Genomic DNA, 13,003 nt, shown 5'->3' on the forward strand with positions numbered 1-13,003 from the left:
GTCTGATAACTCTTAGAAAGGGAACAGTTTGGTTAGGTTGATCACAGATAAGTAAATAGATATGTAATTTTAGTCCTCAAGATTTTAGGCTTCTCCTGACTGGTTAGTGATTCCTTTCTGAAGTGGTTTGAAACCATCTTTAAAATGATTTATTTACAGTCCTCTGAGGATTAATGGCAAATGGACAAGTTGCCCAAGGTACTTGGTCTTTGAACATTGGAATATTTACCTACCTTTTTGTCTTCCCATGTTTCCTTATTTTTCCAAAATTTCAGCGATTAGTGATGGATTCGGCAGCCTCACCTGCTTGTTCTCTCATTACCTGAGATATCAATCACCTGGGCTGGATTTAGAACAGTGAGACACTTTATTCTTCCTCATCTTGGCCACTATTTCCTTTTTGTCACATTCATTGTTTTCTTCTCTGATCTGAAGAAAAGGTGTCACATCCAGTTTCTCAAGACAAGAAAGAAAAACTCAGTAATCATCTTTTCTCTGGGTCTCCTTTCTTGGTTGGGACTGTAGTCCTGGCATACTGATGAAATCTCAAGGGGATAGATTTAGCGAGCAACACTCACTCGTTCCCTTTTGGGAGCAAAAGTTGTATTCTGTGATTTTTCTCCCCCTCCTACTTTTTCCTTTTTCTTGTGATTATTTGCCTCTGGCAAACACCAGTAAGAATCACAGTGCAGACGTCAAGGCTTTAGAGGTAAATCTATGGCCTCTTCTGCAGGTAATGATTCTTTTGAGAAATAGCTGCTGGTCTATATTGGGCCTTACTGGAGATTGAATATGCAATCATGAGATACCAGGTGACCATGTGACCTGAGCTCCCTGAGCATTGGGTGTTGTCTAACCCATTTGGCCAGAGATCGGGAGTGAAGAGCAATCTGTTATCAGATGGGAATGGAATATGAGATCAAATTTGGGCAGATGTGGAATGTGTAAGTCCGTTGTATGAGTAGGGGTCCAACTCCTTCAATGCCAACTTTTGTTGCATTGCTTCTTATTTTTCAATCTGTGTCTCTGGCCTCTTTGGAGTTCCTTATGATCAGCTGAGCAAAGAAGAAAATGACTTGAGCCTGGTTTACAGATGAGTCTGCGTGATATGTTGGTTATCACTTAAAAGCACAGACACTATAGCACTAAAACCCTACTCAAGACTAACCACGCATGACAATGGTGAAGGAGAATCCCTACAGCGGGCAAACTTTGAGCAGTATATTTTGTTGCCTGCAATCCTTGGAGTGGGAGATGACCAGAGAGAAAGATCTAGATTGATTAATGGGCAGTTGCAGATGTTTTGTGTAGAAGGAACACAGTCTGAAGATTGGTGACAAGGAAGTCTAGGGAAGAGGTGTATGGATGGACCACTCTGAATATTCAGGCTGTGAAGATTGTTTCCCTTGTGAACGCCCACCAAAGGGCATTACTGCAAATGAGTTAGACAGAACGATGTCCTCTGTGGATGTCAGTTAGCTTCTTTCTTCAGCTTCCCTGGTTCTTGCTCAGTTGGCTTATGGAAAAGTGACTGTGTTGGCAGGGCTGGAGGGGGTGCTCATGGTTCGACAGTGTGGACTTTGTCTAACAAGACTGACCAGACTTAGGCTATTGCTGCGTCCCTAATCTGCCAGCAGCAGGTTCGACAGACAGTTGAACAGTCCTGACGGACTCTGTTTACTAAGGGAGCCAGTCATCTGCCTGCCAGTAGTTGATTATAGTGGACCTCTTCTATCATGGAGTGAACAGAGGTTTAAATCCTCACTGGAATAGTCACATACTCTGCAAATGAATTTGTATTCTCACCTCTAATGCTTCTTCCAACAGCATCATCTGGGTTCACAGAATATTTCATCCACTATCATGGCATCCTGTGGCTTACCTGTGAAGAATCTGCCTGCCAATGCAGGATATGCAGGTTTGATCCCTGGGTCGGAAAGATCCCCTGGAGAAGGGAAATGGCAACCCACTCCAGTATTCTTGCCTGGGCAGTTCCATGGACAAAGGAGCCTGGCGGCCTACAGTCCATTATGTTGCAAAGAGTTGAACACGACTTAGCAGCTAGACAACAACAACATGGCAGTCTGTACTGTATTGCTGCTGGTCAGGGTGTTCACTTAACGGCAGCAAAGGTATAAAATAGGCTCCTGTCCTTGGAATCTTGCCACGTACCCTGTTACCCGAAAGTGGCTTGCCTAACTGAAAAGTGGAGTGGCTTACTGAATACTCCATTACAGTAGCATCTTTTCAATACCATGAAAGGATGGAGTTCTGCATTATAGGATGCAGTCTAGACTTTGAATTATACGGTTCTCTCTCTTCCACAGTTAGAATTCATGGCTCTGGGAATTAAGGATTGAAGTGAGAGTGGCGTTTCTTACTGTTACACCTAATAATCCACTTGTAGAACTTTTGCTACCTGTCTTGGGAATACCAAGCTCTGCGGTTTTGGAGATCTTAGTCTCCAAGGGAGAATGTTTGCACTAGGGAGAATGACGGTGGCTCTGCTGAATTGGAAGATGAAGATACCATTTGGCTATTTTAGAGACGTTGTGCCATTGAACCAACACGTGGTGAAAAATGAGTCTAACTTATGCACTGGAGTGATTGATGTTGATTACTGAGGGGAATTTGGGTTACTGTTATTTTATGGAGTCAAGGAGACAAAATCTGGAACCCAAAGGGTTTTGGGGCATTCCACTTAGTATTTTTATTCATAGTAATAAAGGTCACTGGAAAACTGTATCAGTCAAAAAAGGACAGTGATTAATGACTCGTCTTTTAAAAATGAAGGTTTGGGTTCACTCTGCCAGATGAGGAACCCAGAGCAGCTGAGATAGTTTAATCTCTAGAGATTCAATTTGTTTTTGTTTTTTTTTTTTAGTCTTTCAGGTCTATGCTTAATTTCTTGAACATATGTAGATAGTTATAATAACTTTTTAATGTTTTTGTCGGCCAGTTCTAATGTCTATGTTAATTCTGGGTCAGTTTTGATTTACTGATTTTTCTCCTCATTATGGGATTTTATTTTCCTTCATTTTTGCATTGCATTTTTGATTAGATGCTAGACATTGCAGACTTTACCTTGTTCGATGTGGTATTTTTGTATTCCTGTAAATATTCTTAAACTTTGTTCTGGGATCCAGCTAAGTTACTTGGAAGCAGTTTGGTGCTCTGGAGCATGACCAGAGCCATGCTTGATCAAGGGCTGCTACTGAGGCAAGACCTTTCTGTGTACTCTACACAGTGTCCCATGAATCATAAGGTTTTTCCATCTGGCTGGAGAGAATAGGCATTATTCCCAACCTCAAGTGAGCTTTGGGCACTGTCACCTCCATTCTTTTGAGGTCATTCTTTTTCTGACTTTGGCTTGTTTCCTCACATGTTTGCACTGATTAATGCTTAGCTGAACATTTGAAGAGTCTCTTCTTCAGATCTCTGGAGTTCTCTTGTTTCCCGTACTCTGTCTTGCAAACCATAGGAAACCTTGGTTTCCCCAGACCCTTAACTTTTCTAAATTTAGATTCTTCTAGACTGTCTTGGTCAAATGCATCTAGACTGGAAACTGTTAAGGCAGTAAGCTGGGGCAGTTGAGAACCCACCTCCTTTGTATCCCATCTCGCAGGGCTCATTGTCCTTCACAGTGTGATGTTCAGTATCTTAAACTGTTGTTTTATATATTTTGCATGTCTTTTTTTGGTTGTTTCAGGTGGGAGCTTTTAGTGTAGTGTTTGAGGCCACATGTTCATGTAACATTTAATAGGCTAAGATTAAACAGAACAAAACATATTGATTATTTCAAAAGTCAAAAGAAAACCTTTCTACATCATGGGAACCTGTTTTTAGCCATTTATATCCACTTCTTAATCATGGCGAGATGTATTTTTATTGAAGATTTGTGTGTCTCCAGAGTTTTTCTTCATAACTTCTATCAGTAGAACACAGAGAAGAGAGAATGCAGATAAGATTGACCTGATTGCCTCTGTAGGTTTGTGTTTGCAGAGCAGCTGAATGTGTAGAATTTCAAGGTGATAGAGGAGTCGAGAGGAGAGTTTATCTGAGCACCAAAGAATCATTTGTAAATAAAAGTGGGATGAAAATGAAGAATCAAAAGAGAAGCTTTTAATGCCCAGTATTCCTAAGGTCTTGTCTTCAGTATATGTTTCTGTGTTTGTTGTTTATTGATTTGAGATTGGCTTTGTGTATGTTGGAGAATTTATCAGGTTGAAGGAGTTGATCCAGACATGCTGCAGAAAAGTTGGATAAGAATATGGGAGAGCAAAGAGCTAACTTTGCAACTTTTGATAGAATTGATCTCAATTAAGGGAGAAAATGGCAAAACCTTGTGGCTCCCACTGCGGTTTTGAAGGCCATTCTGGTTGTTGGTTTGAGTCTTTATTAAGTGAGGTTTTTATTTCTTTAACTTTTTTGCCTTACTCTATGTCAGGTGCTTTCCCTGGAGAAGGGAATGGCTACCAACTCCAGTGCTCTTGCCTGGAGAGTTCCATGTACAGAGGAGCCTGGTGGGCTCTAGTCCATGGAGTCACCAAGAGTTGGACACAATTGAACAGCTAACTTTTTCATTTCATGCCAGGTGCTTTACATATATTATTTCATCTTTTTTTTTTTTATTGACAAATCCTGTGAAGTATTTGGTGTTAATCTCATTTTTAAAATGGAGATTTTTGAGGCTTATAAGGGTTTTAGGTAGTTGATTTAAGGTCACTGCTGGTTAGTGAGCAAGGATTGTGCTGGGGTTTTGACTCATAGACAAGTATTCTTTATACTTCATCACATACATGGGTTGTGTGTTTATATCTTTCTTCTGAAGGTAATAGATAAAGATTTCTTTCCATGGGTAAAGAGCAAAAACTGAAGAACTGAAAGTAGTTCTTAGGTTATCTCAGTTTATTCTGGTCACCAAATTAACAGGAAAAGGGAAGTATAGACTGAATAGCCTGTCTAAAACCCAAGCTTTGTGTTTTCCCTGTTCTGACTTAACGTACATTTTGTTGAAATGCCCACAGTCACTGTGTTGAAATGGCCATATGTTTCTAAATAAAATAGTTACATACTTTTAAATGCATGTTTAAAACTAGCTAATCATGCATTCTTATAAATGATCCAAGGATTAAAGTAAGTTTTTGTATCAGATAGCACGTGGAGTCATAATTTTAGTATCTCAGGAAGATTCAGAGTCCATTTCCCAAATAAAATCATCTGATCCCAAAGCACAATTAAATAATACTATAAAAGCAGAGTTGTTATGACTGGGGGGTGGTGGCTGTACCTTTTTCTTGAAGGCAGTGTAAGAATAGAGTTGAACACATTCAATGCCAGCATGTATTCTTTTGTTAAAGCCTGTTGCATTATTAAGAATGTTAAACAGTAGTGTACTTAGATAGCTCGTTACTTTAAGTCTGAGTATGTTCTGTAGTTCCTAAAATAACATGATAGTAGATTCTGAGATACCACCATGTGGACAGATGGACGTTTACTGAGGAAAGCAGTTTAGTGCTCATTATATAAAAGATATTACTGCTTTTGGTAATGTATAAAGCCTGTGGCCAAAGTTGAGAAGATTCTTGAACTAATAAAAATAATTCTCATTGTGTGATTGTGACGGTGAAACTGGCACTTTATGTGCTTTTGTTTTCTTCGGTATACTCTGTATGTGTGTGCATGCTCTGTCATGTCTGACTCTTTGCAACCCCATAGGACTGTAGCCCACCAGGCTTGTCTATCTATGGAGTTTTCCAGGCAAGAATACTGGAGTGGGTTGCCGTTTTCTACTCCAGGGATCTTCCCGACCCAGGGATCGAACCAATGTCTCTTGCGTCTCATGCACTGGCAGGAGGATTCTTTACCTCTACACCACCCTGGAAGCCCATATACTTGATATTTGAGGAATTAAAAAATTTAAGAAATTGAAGATCTTTTTAGTACTTTTTAGGTTCCTGGTTCCAAATTGGTATCAGATTTTATAACTGCATTGTACTATGTTTTACTCTAGCCAAAACCAAAAAGTAAATAAAATTCAATTTTATATCCTTGACAAGAACACTGTTTTGTTGCTGGCATATGGTTAGTTATTAGTTGTATTTAGTACCATACCTTCCTCATTTAATGGCACCATCTGTTAAAACTATGACTGATACCAGTAGAGAGGAAGCCAATTATTTATTTAGTTTGTAAGCTGGAGTAAACGGGAGTGTGTATGAAGTTGCCTGCAGTCAAGTACTTTACGATGGGTTTAGTCAAAAGAGTTGATGCTAGTGCTACCTTGGGAAACCAGATCAGGAAAGAACATGATTTGGCATCTTTATTTACTCTTAGCAAAAGGGTAATATGTTATGAAAAGTAAGTAACACTTGATTAAGTTATTTTAAAAGATTTGCAGGATATGCCTTGTTTTTAAAGGAACTTCCCTGGTGACTCAGATGGTAAAGCGTCCGCCTACAATGCGAGAGACCCCGGTTCAATCCCTGGGTTGGGAAGATCCTCTGGAGAAGGAAATAGCAATCCACTCCAGTACTCTTGCCTGGAAAATCCCATGGACGGAGGAGCGTGTTAGGGTACAGTCCATGGGGTCACAAAGAGTCGGACACGACTGAGTGACTTCACTTCACTTCCTTGTTTTTAACACTCTCAAACTATAGATGTTTGTGGTTTGTGATTGCAGCTTAACATGCTGAGGGTTCAAAAAGGTGTTCACATAATGAGGCAGAAACTTGTACAAGAATGATTTTTATAGACTGGATTTAGGACAAGTTTATTGCTAAGTCATTTCAGTCGTGTCCAACTCTGTGTGACCCCATAGAAGGCAGCCCACCAGGTTTCCCCATCCCTGGGATTCTCCAGGCAAGAACACTGGAGTGGGTTGGACAAGTTTATACAGTAAAATAAATCGTAAGAAAATTGTTCAGTTCAGTTGCTCAGTGGTGTCTGACTCCTTGTGACCCCATGAATAGCAACACGCCAGGCCTCTCTGTCTATCACCAACTCCCAGAGTTTACTCAAACTCATGTCCATCGAGTCGGTGATGCCATCCAGCCATCTCATCCTCTGTCGTCCCCTTCTCCTCCTGCCCCCAATCCCTCCCAGCATCAGGGTCTTTTCTAGTGAGTCAACTCTTCGCATGAGGTGGCCAAAGTATTAAGAGTTTCAGCTTTAGCATCAGTCCTTCCAAAGAACACCCAGGACTGATCTCCTTTAGAATGGACTGGTTGGATCTCCTTGCAGTCCCAGGGACTCTCAAGAGTCTTCTCCAACACCACACTTCAAAAGCATCAATTCTTTGGCGCTCAGCTTTCTTCACAGTCCACCTCTCACATCCATACATGACCACTGGAAAAACCATAGCCCTGACTAGATGGACCTTTGTTGACAAAGTAATGTCTCTGCTTTTGAATATGCTATCTAGGTTGGACATAACTTTCCTTCCAAGGAGTAAGCATTTTTTAATTTCATGGCTGCAGTCACCATCTGCAGTGATTTTGGAGCCCAGAAAAATAAAGTCTGATACTGTTTCCACTGTTTCCCCATCGTTTCCCAGGAAGTGATGGGACCAGATGCCATGATCTTCATTTTCTGAATGTTGAGCTTTAAGCCAACTTTTTCACTCTTCTCTTTCACTTTCATCAAGAGGCTTTTGAGTTCCTCTTCACTTTCTGCCATAAGGGTGGTGTCATCTGCATATCTGAGGTTATTGATATTTCTCCCGGCAATCTTGATTCCAGCTTGTGCTTCTTCCAGCCCAGCGTTTCTCATGATGTATTCTGCATATATGTTAAATAAGCAGGGTGACAATATACAGCCTTGACGTACTCCTTTTCCTATCTGGAACCAGTCTGTTGTTCCATGTCCAGTCCTAACTGTTGCTTCCTGACCTGCATATAGGTTTCTCAAGAGGCATATCAGGTGGTCTGGTATTCCCATCTCTTTCAGAATTTTCCACAGTTTATTGTGATCCACACAGTCAAAGCCTTTGGCATAGTCTGTAAAGCAGAAATAGATGTTTTCTGGAACTCTCTTGCTTTTTCCATGATCCAGCGGATGTTGGCAATTTGATCTCTGGTTCCTCTCCCTTTTCTAAACCCAGCTTGAGCATCTGGAAGTTCATGGTTCACATATTGCTGAAGCCTGGCTTGGAGAATTTTGAGCATTACTTTACTAGTGTGTGAGATGAGTGCGATTGTGCGGTAATTTGAGCATTCTTTGGTGTTGCCTTTCTTTGGAATTGGAATGAAAACTGACCTTTCCCAGTCCTGTGGCCACTGCTGAGTTTTCCAAATTTGCTGGAGTATTGAGTGCAACACTTAGTTATTAGACATTTATAATTTGCTCCTTTTCATGGCTTTGACTCTGTTGTGAAATAAAGTTTTGCATTGCCTGTATGGGGCAATAGCACAATTAGAGGCCTTGTTGCAGGCTGGGAGTATACACATTGTTGGGGTTCCTTACAGCCCTCCGTGGTTGTGTTGTGGCCGTAGTAAATGTGCGTGCTGTCAGTCTTTTGGTCTCTCCAGCTGGGCTCTTGGAACAGTTTTATTGTTTTTTAATAGTTTTGACTTTGAAATTACTTACGGTTGTGCTTTTGTCTGGTGTCCTCTTGACTCACCCTTCCTGCCCACTCTTTAAAGGACCAATAACCAATATTGGGTTGCTTGAAACCCAATATTGAAATCAGGTTAGGATTTCCCTTCCCTCTCTCTCCCCCTCCTTTCCTCCTTTCTTCCTTCCATGAGTAAATCTTATCCAGGTGATAAAACCAAAAATTAACAAAATAGAAAAGGTAGGGAGATATGGCAACAAAGTTCACCCTTGACTTAGAATCTGTCCTGAGTCATTGTGTCTGAAGAGGTCTGCGGTAGTACACTGTCTGCTCCTCCTTGACCAAACATGATTCATACTTGTTGGAATGGACATAGTTTTCTAGACCAAAAATGATTTTCCCTTGGATCTTTGAGGCGTTCTTTCTTTTTAGAGTTCAGTCTAATAGATCAGAAATCTGATGACAATCTGGCTTTCTCTCTGTAGGTATCTTATCTTTTCTTATCTTTCCTTTTTATAAAACATTTAGGACTTTATCTTCAGAAAGCCTCAGTCTGAAATAGCAAAAGGGTATTTCCAGGTGTGGATGATCTTTCCGTTACCATACTTAGCACTCTATTATCAGTCAGAAGGTTCCAGTATCTTAACTCTAGGAAGTTTTCAATTTTATTCTTTATTTCCATAGCTTTATTTCCTTTGTCTTATTATATTTGTCATGGACCGAACTTCTTTGCCTTTTAACTTATTTTCTGTTTGTCTTTTTGCTGTACTTTCTGGAATTTCCTTTACAATGGTACACTAAAAAATACGTGGTAGCAGTTAACTTTAGTGCATATTTAAAAATTCATATGTGCATTAACTATATCTAAAGAAATGTTTTCCATATTCCACATTTTCATGCAGATTGTTATTATATTCTCAAATTTATATATACATATACAGTGTTAATTTTGTGTGCTAGGATGACCACCCCTTTATCAGCAGTGACTTCTGGGCTCATCTTTCATGCCTCTCTGGCATTTTCTCTCAGTTCTCTGCTGTAGGTTACTGTTAACTACTTAACCATCTTTTGCTTTTGCTGCCTCTTTCCTAGCCTGAGAAAGTGTGCCAGTGCCCATCTACCCACCCCAGAATAATTTTCTTCTAGTTGTGACCATTTCATCATCTTACCTCTTTAGTGTAGAGATAGATGACAGGCAAACCAGACATTGTGCCTTGATGATAGACTAGTAATTATAATGAGCAGTTGGTTGTGCCTGCTACTTCTGTGGATGTAGGAGGAATTCTAATAGTCTGCTTGAGAACAAATTAGAGATTATTTTAAAGTAATAGTATCACTGTCAGGCATCTTAACTTTTTTATCAGCATATTTTGAGTAGGGAAGACTTTTTGTGACTCAGGACCAAAGCATTTGTTACATCTTTCAGTTCAGGTCAGTCGCTCAGTCGTGTCCGACTCTTTGCGACCGCATGAACTGCAGCACGCCAGGCCTCCCTGTCCATCACCACCTCCCAGAGTCCACCCAAACCCATGTTCATTGAGTCGGTGATGCCATACAACCATCTCATTCTCTGTCGTCCCCTCCTCCTCCTGCCCTCAGTCTTTCCCAGCATCAGGGTCTTTTCAAATGAGTCAGCTCTTCACATCAGGTGGCCAAAGTATTGGAGTTTCAGCTTCAGCATCAGTCCTTCCAGTGAACACCCAGGACTGGTCTCCTTTAGAATGGACTGGTTGGATCTCCTTGCAGTCCAAGGGACTCTCAAGAGTCTTCTCCAACACCACACTTCAAAAGCATCAATTCTTTGGCGCTCAGCTTTCTTTATAGTCCACCTCTCACATCCATACATGACCACTGGAAAAACCATAGCCTTGACTAGACGGACCTTTGTTGATAAAGTAATGTCTCTGCTTTTTAATATGCTGTCTAGGTTGGTCATAACTTTCCTTCCAAGAAGTAAGCGTCTTTTAATTTCATGGCTGCAATCACCATCTGCAGTGATTTTGGAGCCTAGAAAAATAAAGTCAGCCACTGTTTCCACTGTTTCCCCAGTTACGTCTTTCAGTTTTACATTAATAGTGTATGTAACCAAGACTCTGGTGTTTACTATTACCATCATGCTTTTGAATCAGACGGAGAATATTTAAAAAAAAAAAAGTTTTTGAATGAATAATTTATTCACATGGCACAAAATTCAAAAGGAATGAAAGGGTGTACAGTAATGTCTCCATCCGCTTTAGTTACTAAATCTTCCTGAAGAAATCTGGTTTTAAAATTTCTTTCTCTTGATAAAGAAGGACTTGGAAATATAAGGATAAATGTGTATACATAATCACACTCACTTGTATAAACAAAAAAGAATTTTTTTTTGCTCCCTTTTACCTTTTACCTAAAATATTTTTTGCTTCCTTTTACCTAAAAGCTGGCATATAATACACATGGTTTTGCACCCTTTTTGTTTAGCAGTATGACTTAGTGATTTTTACGATTTCATTGCAAATTTCCTTATTTTTTGAACTAGTATTGTATTCTCCTGTATAAGTGTAGGAACATTTTTTTTTTTTTTTTAACTGGGCTATTTATTCTAGACATTCACACTGCTTCTGTTGTCTGTTACTGTTACCAACAGCACTGCAGTGGTACGCACATCCTTGTGTTTGTGTATTATTTTGCACATATATCTGTTTGAATAAATATCTGGAAGTGTAATTATTGGGTCAAACAGTGTATGCATTTATAATTTTGGTTGCTGCCAAATTGCTTTTTTTGCTAATGTGATGAATGAAACATGGTATTTCAATGTCTTTTAATTTGCATTTCTCAGAAGAGCTATATTTATCTCTTGTGACCTGTCCATATCCCTTTATCCTTTTTCCATTGGGTGATGCTTACTAATTGGTAGGCCATCGCTGATTGGGAAAGTGTTCCTTTGTGATATGATTTCCAGATTGTCCCCTCTTTATTGCACTTGTTGTTTATGGTTGGTTTTGCCATAAAGAAAGTAATTGTTTTTTTATACAGTTGACCTTATCAGTGTTTTCTTTTATACCAAGATGATGATCATAATTCTCTCATCGCTTCTACTGTGACTTTAATGGTTTCACTTTCCTACATTTAAATCTTTGAGCTGCTTCGAATTCATTTTGATTTATGTGTGACATGTGGATCCAACCCTCCCCCTCGTCCCAGATGACTAACCAGTTCTCCTGACACTATTAACTGAGTCATTTATCTTTTCTCCTTTAATTTGAAATGCTACCTTTACCATACATTAATTTTGTATATGCATTTGTATTTTTTTCCATATTTAGGAGTTAGGTTTGTTTATTGTGAAAGTGCAAACATCCACCCAAGTAGAGGGGATAGGTGAGTGAGCCCTCTACACCTATCAACAGGTTAAGTAATTAAGATTTATCTTTCTTTCATTATTTGTTTCTGCTGAGGAATTTTAAAGCAGTCCCAGATACCCTTATATAACTTTTGCCTGCAACTCTAAAAATACACATATTTTAAAAGATAAGTTAAATATTTGACTTTTTAATTTCAAATTCAAGAGAAAAAACATTTGAGGCTAACATTTGGTGTCTCTGTGCTTTTCTTAGTCATCCATTGCTTTAGAGGGTGATGTCATATTAGCCCTTTGGTTGTTTAGTGTTGAATCATCATGAAGTTCTTGTCCTGCACTGGTTTTTTTTTATTTTTGAAGAGCCTGGATCTGTGTACCATGGGTATTGAGATATTTTTATTAGTGTAGAGGTGCTCTGATGATTTCACTAGTAGGCTGCATAATGGCCAGTCTGTGTGTAGGGTATGTGAATAATAAAATTGTAAATGGCAGTTAAATATAGCCAAATGTATGGGTGCTTATGTATCCATAAGCAGTTAAGCAGTGATACATAAGCAGTTAAGCTACATCTTAATCTATTTCTAACACTGTATGCTGCTGCTACTGCTGCTAAGTCGCTTCAGTCATGTCTGACTCTGTGCGGCCCCATAGACAGCAGCCCACCAGGCTCCCCCGTCCCTGGGATTCTCCAGGCAAGAACACTGGAGTGGGTTGCCATTTCCTTCTCCAATGCATGAAAGTGAAAAGTGAAAGTGAAGTCGCTCAGTTGTGTCCGACTCCTAGCGACCCCATGGACTGCAGCCTACCAGGCTCCTCCGTCCCTGGGATTTTCCAGGTAAGAGTACTGGAGTAGGGTGGCATTGCCTTCTCCGTCTGACACTGTATAGAAGGCTAGAAATCATACTTGAGAATCAGGGCTTCAGATTGTGTGGCCCCTTTGATTCTAGAGTTCTATCACTAACGTTAGTGCTGTTTCGGGTGTGCCAGTTTCATATGAGAAAGTATACATCCACAGTGCCAGATGGGTACAAATGTTTTACATAACTATAAATTTCAGTTTAACTTGTATTTGTCAGATTTCATGGCTAGATTGTTTCCATTCAGTC

At 39.8% G+C, this 13,003-nt stretch overlaps 1 protein-coding gene across 11 annotated transcripts in view; it reads left to right on the forward strand.

The window, feature by feature from the left end:
• The window catches only part of CDKAL1 (CDK5 regulatory subunit associated protein 1 like 1), a 617,913-nt gene that overhangs the window by 53,716 nt on the left and 551,194 nt on the right, over positions 1-13,003 (forward strand). The window contains exon 4 of one of the 11 annotated variants that reach the window (XM_045162610.1): positions 1,828-1,918. The exons of the other annotated variants lie outside the window; for them this stretch is intronic. Within the exon in view, the coding sequence (XP_045018545.1) occupies positions 1,828-1,918 (91 nt within the window). The remainder of the gene's footprint in view (positions 1-1,827; positions 1,919-13,003) is intronic. 11 annotated transcript variants of the gene reach the window in all.

This window comes from Bubalus bubalis, chromosome 2, assembly GCF_019923935.1.
Source record: "Bubalus bubalis isolate 160015118507 breed Murrah chromosome 2, NDDB_SH_1, whole genome shotgun sequence".
Classification (NCBI taxonomy): Eukaryota; Metazoa; Chordata; class Mammalia; order Artiodactyla; family Bovidae; genus Bubalus; species Bubalus bubalis.